This window comes from Eriocheir sinensis, chromosome 3 (assembly GCF_024679095.1).
Source record: "Eriocheir sinensis breed Jianghai 21 chromosome 3, ASM2467909v1, whole genome shotgun sequence".
Taxonomy (NCBI): Eukaryota; Metazoa; Arthropoda; class Malacostraca; order Decapoda; family Varunidae; genus Eriocheir; species Eriocheir sinensis.
Genome location: NC_066511.1, coordinates 21,476,922 through 21,490,499, shown reverse-complemented (window position 1 = coordinate 21,490,499; position 13,578 = coordinate 21,476,922). Strand labels below are relative to the sequence as shown.

The 13,578-nt window shown below is 43.2% G+C and overlaps 1 protein-coding gene across 7 annotated transcripts in view; it reads left to right on the top strand.

The window, feature by feature from the left end:
• LOC127006447 (uncharacterized) overlaps positions 1 to 4,180 on the top strand; it is a 398,934-nt gene extending 394,754 nt beyond the window's left edge. For all 7 annotated transcript variants that reach the window (XM_050876409.1, XM_050876407.1, XM_050876427.1 and 4 more), the window contains 2 exons: positions 758 to 950; positions 3,011 to 4,180. In XM_050876409.1, coding sequence (XP_050732366.1) covers positions 758 to 950; positions 3,011 to 3,200 — 383 coding nt within the window. In that variant the 3' untranslated portion in view covers positions 3,201 to 4,180. The remainder of the gene's footprint in view (positions 1 to 757; positions 951 to 3,010) is intronic.
• Positions 4,181 to 13,578: the final 9,398 nt, after the last annotated feature.

Here is a 13,578-nt window from a genome sequence, read left to right as displayed (position 1 = left end):
TTCATCACCACTATACATGACAAATACAGGAAATAACGTCTAATTCACTAGTCACGGTATTCTTAGGGCCGTGGGAGTAGTAAAAGGAGACTAAAGGACTAAATCACTTTATTGCATCCAAACGCACTATTCCCGTGAACCAATGACTTTAAGCGTAAGATAATTAAACTAAGGTTAAAAATGTACTAAGCCTCTCACGAATCTCTTTTATCTGCAGTGTTTTAGGGGCGGACTTTGAGTAACATTTTTCTCTCAATGTTTAGGTCGAAATGTCTTTGATGTATAGGGATCTTTCTGCCCTGATGTTGATATCCCCTTCCACTCCTAAACCAAGAGAATGGGACGAGGGTTAGTAAGGTTGTAGGACAAACTTGGAGAAACTTTACAGGTTCTGAGGCGTTATTTTCACGTGCATGTTTTGAAAAGGGCAAGATTCATTTTTTTATTATTATTTTCTTGGTTAAGTACTTGAGAAAAGGGAAGTAGTGTGTCAAAACTGTCTCTTAGGGTCATATTCTTAAACACTTCCGCGCCCGAGCACACACACATCAGACATGGCTTTCGTAGGAGTTGTGAGCGGGCATTTCCATGGGTAGTTTTATGACCCTGGTGGTAGTTTGACAAAGCCTCTATACCATGAACATCAAGAAAACACTCATAAGAACCCAATTAATCTCCTTTTTAGCCTTAGGAAATGACGTGAGCGGCGGAAGCGTCTGCGAAAACTGACCTCAGAGTTCTCCATTTTTTCCTGCAGTCCTGTGTTCGCGAGGGTGCGGCGTGGGCGGCAAGTGCGTGGGCGTGGAGCGGTGCCAGTGTGGGAGCGGGTACTCGGGCCCCTCCTGCACCGTGCCGCTGTGTGACCCGCCCTGCGCCAACGGGGGAACCTGCACCCGCCCCGGAGTGTGTACTTGCCGCGACGGATACTCCGGCCGCTGGTGCTCCGTCAGGTAATTGCCTAACCTAACCTAACCTAACCTAACACTTGAATCCTTGGTGTTGTGTGTGTGGGAAGGAGTGCGTGTGTATAGCGGGGTGGGGAGGGGGAGGAAGTGTGTATGTGTGTGCGTGTGAGTGCGTGAGAAGTGGTGCATGTGTGTGTGTGTGTGTGTGTGTGTGTGTGTGTGTGTGTGTGTGTGTGTGTGTGTGTGTGTGTGTGTGTGTGTTCTGATGATGGAAACATGTCACCTATTATTTGCATGTGGGATTGTTGCATTGAAACAGCGAACGTTAAATTCCATTACGAAGCTATACTGTGTGCTCAGCGATTATCACGCCCGGCAGCAGCTCGGCGCCCATTCATCCGCCTGACGCGTGTTGGCCATGATTGACGCGGCACACACAGGACGGAGGAAGGCTGGGTGAATGGAAGGGGTGAGGGAAGGACGGAAGGGAGAAGAGGGATAGGTACACATGCACGGTGCTCTGTGACGGTGTGGGAATACCTCTGCCGTGATGAAAGTGCTTCCTCGCCCACGACGGAGGAAGGATGGGAGAATGGAAGGGGTGAGGGAAGGACGGAAGGGAGAAGAGGGATAGGTACACATGCACGGTGCTCTGTGAAGGCGTGGGAATACCTCTGCCGTAATGAAAGTGCTTCCTCGCCCACGCCGGAGGAAGGATGGGAGAATGGAAGGGGTGAGGGAAGGACGGAAGGGAGAAGAGGGATAGGTACACAGGCACGGTGCTCTGTGAAGGCGTGGCAATACCTCCGCCGTAGTGAAAGTGCTTCCTCGCCCACGCCGGAGACAGTTTCACCACAGAACTACTTCCCACTTTATTCATCTCCCTTTTTAACGCCTTAGGCTTCAAGGTCAATGGCGGACGTGGGATTTTTTGGTCTTGTGGGTAGAGGAACGGGTACGGGTGTTTTGTGTGAAGCAGCTGATGATGATGATGATGGTCTCTGTGGGATATAGCTTATACTATATAATATTTACACCATTAGTCTAACCCTCACGTCTGGTATTCATATAGAAATCTTTTTGTGAAGTAGCGACCCAGGACATAAGCCAAGTCTGTCATATAGATCATGTGCTAGCGGTCTTTCTTGTTTATTTATTTATTTATTTATTTTATTTTTATTTTTTATTATTTTTTTTCTCTTGAACTGCTTCCTTTACCGTAAAAAAAGAAATAATAACCCATGCGAGAGGAGATGCGACCCGTATTGTGAAAAATCCTGTTATCCAGCGCGTCCTCTAAGCTCATTGCTATAACTTCGCCCTCAGTACACTCGGCTTATTATTACCCACCACACACTAAAGGGCCAGTGCGACGGAGGTGAGCACTGAGGCCACGCGCAGCTACATCGTATGCTCGCAACTTACTTATACTCGGCGACTCGTCTTCCTTGTCTGTCGTCAAGTGTTTCTCTCCTCGCCGTTTCCGGTTCTTGTTTTTTTTTCTGCGGAGGTTTACACTTTGTAGGATTTTTTTTTTTTTTTTTTTTTTTTTTCGTTTGTTACCCTGCCTCCCGTCTAACTTTTGTGTTCACGGTTCGCAACATAGAGTCCCATATGAATACTGAGGCCGTTGAGTCTCTCTTTATGAACACTGAACTCCTTTATGCCTTCAAACATTGCTACTAGGAGCGTTAGGAGAAATTGCTCTAGTAGTTCTGTAGTTCTGTGGAAGAAAATGCGAACATCTGTATAATGACAAAATTAAATACACACACAAGAGCTACAATTAAACATCCACCATTCAGAGTCTACGAACGCATTACAACGCCCGTTTAGTCTTTTTATGTGTGAGTACGTATGTGTCAGAATACAATCATGACCCCCTCCTTCCCCCTAACTTACAAACACTATAGCCTGATAACACAAACACATCACACAAACATGCTGCCCCACCCACACCTCACAGCATAAACACACGCCTCGCAAAACACACACACACACAAAAATGAATGAATAAATAAAATATAAATGAATAAATGAATATACAAAGGAATAAATAAATTTGACGCCCCTTTCACACCTTTCCTTTACCTTTTATTTTCCAGGAAGTGTAAATACGTGCCCAAGCAGGTGGAGTACACGAAGACGTACAAGAAGGCCGTGCCGCAGCAGGTTCAGACGCACTGCGGGGCCTGGGGCTGGAAAACCTGCACCTCCGTCAGGCAGAGCTACCAGACCGTCACGCAGAAGTACTACCGAACAGTGTACACCTGCCAGACCCCCGCCAAGCCCTGAGTGCGCCGCGGGAAGGGCTGACGTTGCCGCTTTTCAGGTAGTAGCAGTAGGAGCACCTCACACCGCCACTCCAAGCTGTTGGGAGGAAGATTGACTGGACGTGAAGTGTCGGGGTTGTGCTTACCGACATAACAGACCCACCGACTTGAGGGGACACAAATAAACTCCCTGTGAGTGACCTAAGAAAAGACTGCTGCCATTCCTTATGTGCCACCGTTGTACCAGGTGTGGGGGTGCCAAAGGACGCCCATGCATGTGCCGTGGTCCAAAACTCTCCTTCTTGAGGGACCAGCTGGCCACAACCAAGGAGCTCTCTGTATGTCTTGGCGGCTACGTTGTGGAGGCCGCGGCGTGTCGGCCCCTTGCCTGCCTGGCCCACCATGGGAAGAGGAACAGCAGACTACTCATTGTTCCTCCTCCAGTGTTTTTAGCTTCAAGTAATTCATGTTCGTCGTCAGCTGTTGTGAAGTTCTTTGTTAAGAGCAAAACTAATAGCCTTTTCGTTAGTCGATAGGAGGCATCTATGACTTAGGTGGTCCTTTCCGTGCTACTTCAGCGCAAAACTCCTCCACCGCATCGGAAGCAGCGTCTGTCTAAGCCGTAGGGGAACAACATAGTGTGTGGACAAGTACTCGTCATGTGTGCCGTGATCGTCTTCGTTATGTCTCGCCGGAGGACACAATCTAGAGCACTAAGTGAATATTATACGTGAAAGGTCAAGGTTCAGTAACTACCCACCTTTTGGACTGCAGTAGTTCAGGGGAATTTTAAATATTTTGATTAAGAAATAGAAAAAAAGGTCGTCTGTTGTAGTTTAAGTAGATGTAGTGTAAGAGGCACTGTCAGAATGTAATGGCGACAAACTGTAAGTAATATTTATGTCACGTAGATGGAAACAATAGATGCGTGTCCTGGAGCACCATGGTAGCCCCAGGTTCACTGTGTAATGGAGACACCCAGAATAAATCAGGAACCTTTTACTCCCCGCTCTTTCAGGAACCACAGACACCCCAGCCAGCAGGCGACTGGCCACTCGGTCCCTGAAGCTACTCTCGCCATCCAGACATAAGGGAAGCTAGTTCATAAAATACAAATTGTTTTTAGCGCCTCCATGGCTGAAAAGTGATTCGAAAGAGGAAGGACAAAACGCACGAGTAACAACAAACACTCGGTCCCTGGAGCTACTCTCGCCATCCAGACATAAGGGAAGCTAGCTTATAAAATACAAATTGTTTTTAGCACCTCCATGGCTGAAAAGTAATTCGATAGAGGAAGGACATAACGCACGAGTAACAACAAACGCCATACGCTCATAGGGGCACATGAGTTACCTTTCCCATGACTGAATGTTTACCCTTTCAGAGGTGTGCTTGTGTGTGCCTGTGTGCTGAGTCGAGTGTGTGGATAAACTTGACCGGGTACCATGAGGCTGTTTGTTCAGTCATGTGGATAAATATCTACCCTGATGTTACCTCACCATATTTCTCCACAAATATGACCGGGTGTACCGATATGAGCACCGTAAATTACAGAGCTAGTAAAGAAAGGACCAAAGACAGGACCAATGTTTATGAGTCCCCAATTTAAAATACGCGGGCTTCGCTTCACGCGAGTCGACCATGAGTTGCTGCTTCGGAGAACTTACCTGAGCTGGTCAAACTGAAATCCTTAGTCTATTATGGCATAACTCTTTCGGTAAATACATTTGATTAAAAAAATTACTCGAGGCAATTATTTCAAAAGTATGACATCCAAACTTTTGACGATAACGTATTGCCGTCCAACACACACCACAGCGGCGCCACTTGTCCTGCTTCGCTCTCACGGTTGCCGGTTACGGTATCAGTCGAGCGCCAGTCACTAGCGCGTACATCGATTATACGAGCGGCGGCGGCGGGCATCCCAAGGACTCATATCTGGAGACTAATGTTGTCCCTGCCCAGGTGCTGACGGTGCAGGAGTATGGAGGGCGTGGTGGTGCGTGACGTCCTTCGGCGGGATGCGTGGGCCCCAGCCAGGAAGGTAAGGAAGGCAGCGGCACGACACGGACGAGGAGTGTGGAAAGTGTCGGCGGTTCGGCCCTGTGAACCTTATTGTGTATTATATTGTTTGGTCATATTAACATGTTATTTTTAAGGTAGCAGCGACGGGACAAATTTGTGGCTTTACCGTGTGGCAGCGACGGGCCAAATTTGTGCCATGAAATTAACCCCACAAAATAAATGATTTTGATATGATCACAAATGCTTTGATGTATATCATGAAATGGTTTGTGTGAGGGGTGATTTTTTTCTCTTTTTTCTCGCTTGGAGGGACCATTAGGAAACATTATCCCCGCTGCTACCGGGTTAACAAAACACTTATCACTGAATATTTACTATTTATGCACATAGATACATTTACTTATACTAGTTATTTACGAAGGTGTTATATCGTGAAAATATTACACTAGCTTGGGACTCCTCTCGACAGAACTCCGGAACACAGTAAACCTAATACCGGGTAATCGACAGCCATGAAGTAATATTACCCTGCATCATACCAGTAACTGTCACTGAATTGATAAAAGGGCATGCACCTCTACCTCAAGAAGTGAAGTGCATTCCACTTGGCTATCGAGGTGATAATGTGGGTCACTTACCCCAAGATAACGCCCCTCAACACCCCCACCCACACCCACACCCAGGACTCGCCGCCTCGCCTCAGCCACTGAACGACCTGTCCCTTTCGATGCTACTTGCAGGTTTTCATTAAACGTTTGTCTTGTTTTTCTTTTTATATTTCATCTTTCCTATCCAAAACTTCGTGCGTCAAATCTCCGTCACGCATTTTCAGTAATGGAATCATGGTATACGAACTTGCATTAATAACAGGGAACTAAACTAGCTAACCGCCTCTCACATGACTGCGGTGGTTGGCGGTGACGAGGTTTGTATGGATATTCCTCAGGTCCGAGCTGATAGATCACGTCTCTTGCACACTGTTATATTCAATTATTAAGTATTATGGCATGAAGCACAACCATTGCATCTACCTAAGGCTATAATTGCTTGTTAACTAGTTCGGAGTCGCCACTTGCCGAGCAGCAGGTTCGAGAATATCGAACACTCATCTCTACGTATTTATCAAACAGACCTTTCGGCGATATGCTACTAACTCGGCGCCGAGAGGTTACTATTTAAGCGGCAATTTTTTATATTTTTTTTTATTACAGCAAAGGAACCAGCTCCAGAACAAAAATAATAATGAACAGATAAAAAGCCCGCTAATCATTGCCAACGACTGTTGACGAAGGAAGATTGTTCCAGAGTTTACCAGTGCAAGAGATGAAAGAATGAAGATGCTGATTAACTCTTGCATAAGGGATGAGCTAGAGTAGAAAGTCGAGTCCAGCGGGGCCGCGGGCGGGGGGTAGGCATTCAGTTAGCAAGTTAAGAAGAGCAGTCAGCATGAAAATATCGATAGAAGATAGAGAGGCAACATGGCGGCGGAATTTAAGAGGTAGAATACTGTCGGTATGAGAAGGGGAGTTGATTTCCAAGAGAGCTGTGTGAGTGGAGCCCGCCTCGCCCCGCCGCCCCTCCACTCCACTCTTATTTGTTACGATCCTTAACGGCAAAAATGTTACTATCCGTTAGACTCGCAAGATCTACATATTTGTCGAGCTCTTCAACAGAGAACCACACGTGATCGATTTACTTGCCGAGCTCGCTGCTGCTCGGTACAAAGCCTTACCCAATCTAGTTACCATGACAACGATGTAACTTTTGTATATTGCACAATACATTACAAAGTTTGTCCGCTGTGAAGACTATTCGGAAACTTTTTAGACCTGACGGCTTTCATGTAATCTGTTTCATCATTTCATTAGGAAATAACGCCAAAAAAGCATCTTTACATACGCATTTAAATGATTTTATGAGTTTGGAAGAAAAAGATGGAAAAGAAAAAAATAAATATAGCTTGTGTATTGTCTCTGAACTTAATGGGATTTCTTTCTTGTCTACTGAACTGACAGAACGTATACTGTTGTTACAACTGTTTAATGTTAACGATTTTTTAACCCAACCTCCACTCTTTCGTTTACTTGAAAATAAAATAAAATAAACATTTATGTGAGTGGAGTAGGTGTGTTTTTAATTTCAGAAACAGTTTGAAGGAATTATAAATGAAGACTTCATGTATTTACTTAACACACGTTCCGGTTAGTATACTGTGAACCCCTGGTCTATATTATAATAATTTCGCTATTATGACAGAAAGTGGGCAATATATACGAGTTTACATTTGGAGATAAATATATGGGGAGGAATTATATAGATAAAAAAACTGCTCTGGGCATAAGGGACGTAAAGTAGCTGGGATATGCTGGCGAGGCGAGGCGGTGCAGCCATCGGCCCCTCACACTATATAAAAAAAAGCCATGGTAGAGTGTCAGTTCCATCACTTAGTCCAAGAAGTAATACCTGTGGTCTGATGGGCAAGACAGTTCCCGAGGCTTTCTTTCTATAACTTACGTTTTTAAAATTTTAGTTGTGCTGCTTTTTCCTTTCCTTTTTTTTCCCCCACGGGTAGGTATTGTTTCCCAGGGGCACAGGTTAGTTTATGATTCATGGCAGAAAAGCAGTTTTAGAGGGAGACGATGAACCTGCAATCGGGAGAGGTCGTGTATCGTAAAAATGTTTAGAAGATACAAGAACTGAAGACCATGTTGTTCCCATGTAGCGTGTGTGTGTGTGTGTGTGTGTGTGTGTGTGTGTGTGTGTGTGTTCAAGTACATGCAACTCGTGCATAATGATCCAGCAATGTGTAATCCGGAACACTTTCCTCATTTGGTAACTGTGGTGTCATTGACATTGCCCCAGACGGTCAAGCAGTTCACTATAAAAACTAACCATAGGACATTTTGCTCCGCTCTTCATACTCGTTTTCTCTGATGATATAAGTAACAAGACAAATGAAGCAACTGTAATAATGTGATTTAAAAGTTATACCGAGAAGTCACTGATAACTTGGCCATTCTCTCAAATACTGTCTTTCTTATTAGAAGAGAACGTTTCTGAGAATAACAACGTGTTAACCTTTTAATATTGGCCTTAAGCCTAGTTAATTTCTTCGCTCATAAAACTTTTTTTTGTCGTAATGGAAAGTTACGTGACTCAATATGTAGGTCTTCGGAGCGTTCATCTCTTTGGAATTCTGATTAGTGGCAAGTGCGTTGTTCTTGTCTTAATAATAGTCTCTGACATCATCATCGAGCAGTGCACCGGCGCGAGGCTCCCCTGAGTATGCTTCGTAAATGGGGCGTGTTGCCTCGTCACTGGTGTGGGTCTGGGGATGTGTCACTATCAGCGTTCTGCAAAGTTTTCTCAATGAACCGAACTAGTCATGACTCAGAGTGCGTTATCCTGTTTGGTTATTTATAGGAAGATCTGCTTTCTTGACATATAATGTGAAGATTACTAACATTTAAAATGAAACTTGAAGAATAACTCCTTACCTTGACACACCCGACTGCTTCTTTACTCATGACAAAGGTGACGCGAATCTGAAAAAAAAATAAAACAAAAACATGACCAAGAACGTGGAGGCTGATGAACCAAAGGCTGCCCTCAGGACTTTGCCGTTTACTTTACAGAGTCATTCAGATTTTTAAGGTTCAATTTTTTAAGACGCGAAAAAACAAAAATCGACACTGAGGTAAAGTTAACGTGTGTGCATTTGTCGGGTCAAGGGTGGAGGGGAGGGGTGGAAGGCGACGAGGAGGCGGGACTAACGGAGGCAGTGACCTGAGGTGGATTCATCATCAACTATTTTCTTAATTAACTCAGTTGTACCCTTATGACAAAAACTAAAAAGGATGTTTTTTTTTTTTTTTACAGCAGAGGAGACCGTGCAAGGGCGTAAAAAAAAAATAATAATAATAATGAAAAAAAAAAGCCTGCTACTTACTGGTGGTGACGGAGCATAGGGTTCTCTTGACGAGTTGGCGCATTTGGGAAGAGCAGAAAAAATGAGGCAGAAAAACAAATATCCCAGAGTCTAAAATGGAAAAAGAACCCTGGAAAAGAAACATGAATAGAAAAGTTGTCTACTGAAGTTTTATTTCGTAGCGCTTAGAGACTGTCTTCAATCCCTTTTAGAGTAAGAAGGAATGAAAACCAGCATTTGCCGATACTCAAGCTAGGAATTAACGTTACACCGCACGTAAGTTTGGAATCACTTAGTAAGAAAAAAAATTAAACCACCACGTAAACACACACACACACACAAAAAAAAAAAAAAAAAAAAAAGCTGGGAGCACTAAGTCGAAGAGAATTGAGAGAGAGAGAGAGAGAGAGAGAGAGAGAGAGAGAGAGAGAGAGAGAGAGAGAGAGAGAGAGAGAGAGAGAGAGAGAGAGAGAGAGAGAGAGAGAGAGAGAGAGAGAGAGAATCACTATCCGCTGAATGGAAGTAATTTTTTTCTTACTTTTACAACAAATCCCTAGTTATTGCAAAGAACAAGGTAGTAAGATGGGTTCGCATGATAAGGTGATGTGATGTGAAAATAATTCACTTCTTGTCAGTATGAGTGAATCCAACAGATGACACTGACGATGATTAGATGTTTAAAAGAACTGCGTGAAAAAGACTAAATTAGAAGGGAAGTGACGAATGGGAGGTAGAGTGAGGCGTTTGGCAAAATGTTCAGCAAAATGAGACTCCCTTAAACTTGTTAACCAGCCTGTGACCTCAGTCTGTTGATGGGCTGCTGTATATCACACCACAGTACATCAGCAATCCTCCGATTGCTGCTGAGGTTAATAACGACAACAGCTAAACAGTATTTGATTAATTTGCAGCCATATCACTAGGCAGGGAGACCGAAAGATGAGACGTCATCTACTCGTTTTCTGATTGCTAGGTTTAGTAGCTAACCTGAATGCACTGTGACCTACGCTGCGGCAAGGACAACAAGGCCCAAGGCAACGATCACTACTGACACACGCCGCGAATACTTGCTGGTGATTATTTCTTGCATCGCTAAACGAGACGGCAGCATTCCTTCGTTAGTAAACCAACTCATCATTTTTAATTGCCTCAGTTGTCGCCTTCTCAAGAAAAAGAAAAATGCACTGCCTCGAATGTTTCTTCGATTCTGCATAATTATATATTAACCCTGAAACCCACGATGATAAATATGCTATATATGAAAATAAACATTCTGGGTTTTGACGATGGAAAAACAGGAAGACAAAAACGGCCAACAGGAAGCCTTGTGGTGAGTAGCAAAGAAGACGACAATGGTTTGTCCACAAAGTTGCTCCTTAGTATGATGTAAAGAAAAAGTGGCACAGAAGGCTTTCTTTCCTGGCTGGCTCGGGATGATTCAAAGCCGACTTCTATCGCGGTATTTCAGTTTTATTTTGTGCAACATTAAGTATTTATGGAGGTTCCGCGGCAAGAAATCCGATGTCTGAAAAACTCGGTGAAGGAAGACAAAGTAAATACCTTTCAGTTTTGCTAATTACGCTGAAAAGGTTAACTATTAAATCTCGCCGCACCCTTCCTCCTATAAACGGAGCAGACAAATAGGCACTTCTCTCCACCCTTAAATACAGGTCGTGTCTGCTTTGAGTGAGACACGCAAGCGTGAGACCGGACCACCTACATCCTCACCAAAATTAAAAGAAAACTGTTGGAGAAGGTGAGAGTCGCCCCTTCTTGCCCCGGCCATGCATCAGACGTGGCAGACGGCAATTAGCTGAAGACTTTCATCGGCGGAGGGTGTGAAGGACCCAGGACCCGCGCGCAAAAACTGACCACACGTAATCTGACCCGAGGACCGTGGAGAGAGAGAGAGAGAGAGGGGGGGAAGGTGTGGGTGTGTGCGTGTGTGCGTGTGTGTGTGCGTGTGTGTGTGCGTGTGTGTGTGTGTGTGTGTGTGTGTGTGTGTGTGTGTGTGTGTGTGTGTGTGTAATATATTGAATGTGTTGTTAGATAATAAAGATCTTCAAGAAGCAATAAAGGGGGGGGGGGGGGGCATTACTTAAAATGTTTGGAGCAGACACGTGAGAGTTTTGTTCCTCTCCCTTCCACACCTCTTTCTACATTCGTTTCGCATGATTTTTTCCTCCATGGCTGTGTTATCTAAGTCGTAAGTGTTGCCCTGGCCCTCAGTCTATTCATACATGGGTATCTGTCTAGTTTCTTCCATGAATAAGACTTGCAGTCGGCAAGAGCACATGTATGTCATGCATGTGCAGCTGTGTTCTTCGAATTAGCATTTCACATTCAAAATCCCCGTGCTGTCATGTGGTATTTTCGTACGTCTGGCAGCATCCAGCGCCTTTTAGGGTGTATCAGATTCATTATATATGTATATTATTACTAAAAAGACGTGATGTCACTTCTTTTGACTTTGTTATCAATCAATCACGGGGGGTATACGCCAGGGGGCGCGACGCCTCACCCACCCTTCGACCCCAAGCATATATATATATATATATATATATATATATATATATATATATATATATATATATATATATATATATATATATATATATATATATATATATATATATATATACTAAATACATATGTGCTGTTTATCTCTCACCTAACTCTACTAACTATGTAAAATTCTTTGACTATTTGAACTCTAAAGTGGAGCACATCTTGATCCACTCTCCCTTCGCTGAAATCTCCATCCTAGGAGATTTCAATGTTCACCACCAGCTTTGGCTTTCATCCTCTTTCACTGACCAGCCTGGTGAACAAGCCTACAACTTTGCTATCCTCAACGATCTAGAGCAGTTGGTCCAGCACCTTACACGTATTCCCGACCGTCTTGGAGATCGGCCCAACATTCTAGACCTCTTCCTTACCTCAAACCTTTCTGCTTATTCTGTCAAACTGTTTTCTCCGTTGGGCTCCTCCGATCACAATCTTATTTCTGCATCCTGTCCTATCGCTCCTTTACACCCTCTGGACCCACCGAAGAGGCGATGCTTCTGGCATTTTGCTTCAGCTCAGTGGGACGATCTGAGGATGTACTTTTCCGATTTCCCATGGAATGATTACTGCTTCCAGGAGAGAGACCCCTCTGTGTGTGCTCAGCGCATCACAGAGGTGATTGTCTCTGGAATGGAGGCATACATTCCACGTTCTTTCTCTACTCCTCACGCTAAAAAGCCTTGGTTTAATCACGCTTGTTCTCGTGCTGTCAATGATAGAGAGGCAGCTCATATATATTTATATATATATATATATATATATATATATATATATATATATATATATATATATATATATATATATATATATATATATATATATATATATATATATGTACCGTCTCCGCCAGTTCTTCTCCCCTGCACAGTTGCTGTCCATATACAGGGGCCTTGTCCGCCCTCGTATGGAGTATGCATCTCATGTGTGGGGGGGCTCCACTCACACAGCTCTTCTGGACAGAGTGGAGGCAAAGGCTCTTCGTCTCATCAGCTCTCCCCCTCATACTGATAGTCTTCTACCTCTTAAATTCCGCCGCAATATTGCCTCTCTTTCTATCTTCTATCGATATTTCCACGCTGACTGCTCTTCTGAACTTGCTAACTGCATGCCTCCCCCCCTCCCGCGGCCCCGCTGCACTCGACTTTCTACTCATGCTCATCCCTATACTGCCCAAACCCCTTGTGCAAGAGTTAACCAGCATCTTCACTCTTTCATCCCTCACGCTGGTAAACTCTGGAACAATCTTCCTTCATCTGTATTTCCTCCTGCCTACGACTTGAACTCTTTCAAGAGGAGGGTATCAGGACACCTCTCCTCCCGAAACTGACCTATCTTTCGGCCACCTCTTTTGATTCTTTTTAGGAGCAGCGAGTAGCGGGCTTTTTTTTATTAATGTTTACTTTTATGTGCCCTTGAGCTGTCTCCTTTTAAAAAATAAAAATATATATATATATATATATATATATATATATATATATATATATATATATATATATATATATATATATATATATATATATATATATATATATATATATATATATATATATATATATATATATATATATATATATATATATATATATATATATATATATATATATATATATATATATATATATATATATATATATATATATATATATATATATATATATATATATATATATATATATATATATATATATATATATATATATTTACATGTGTGTATGCATTTAATGTGTGTGTTTTGCTTCGCATGCTTCAGTGCGTGCTACCGAAGTAGTTCAAATATTACTTGTGATAACAGAAATGTGTGATTTTTTTTCATATTCGGCCTTTGTAGCAGTTCACAGACAACCTTGAACATTTCTACAAAGGCGGCAGTGTGGGAGGC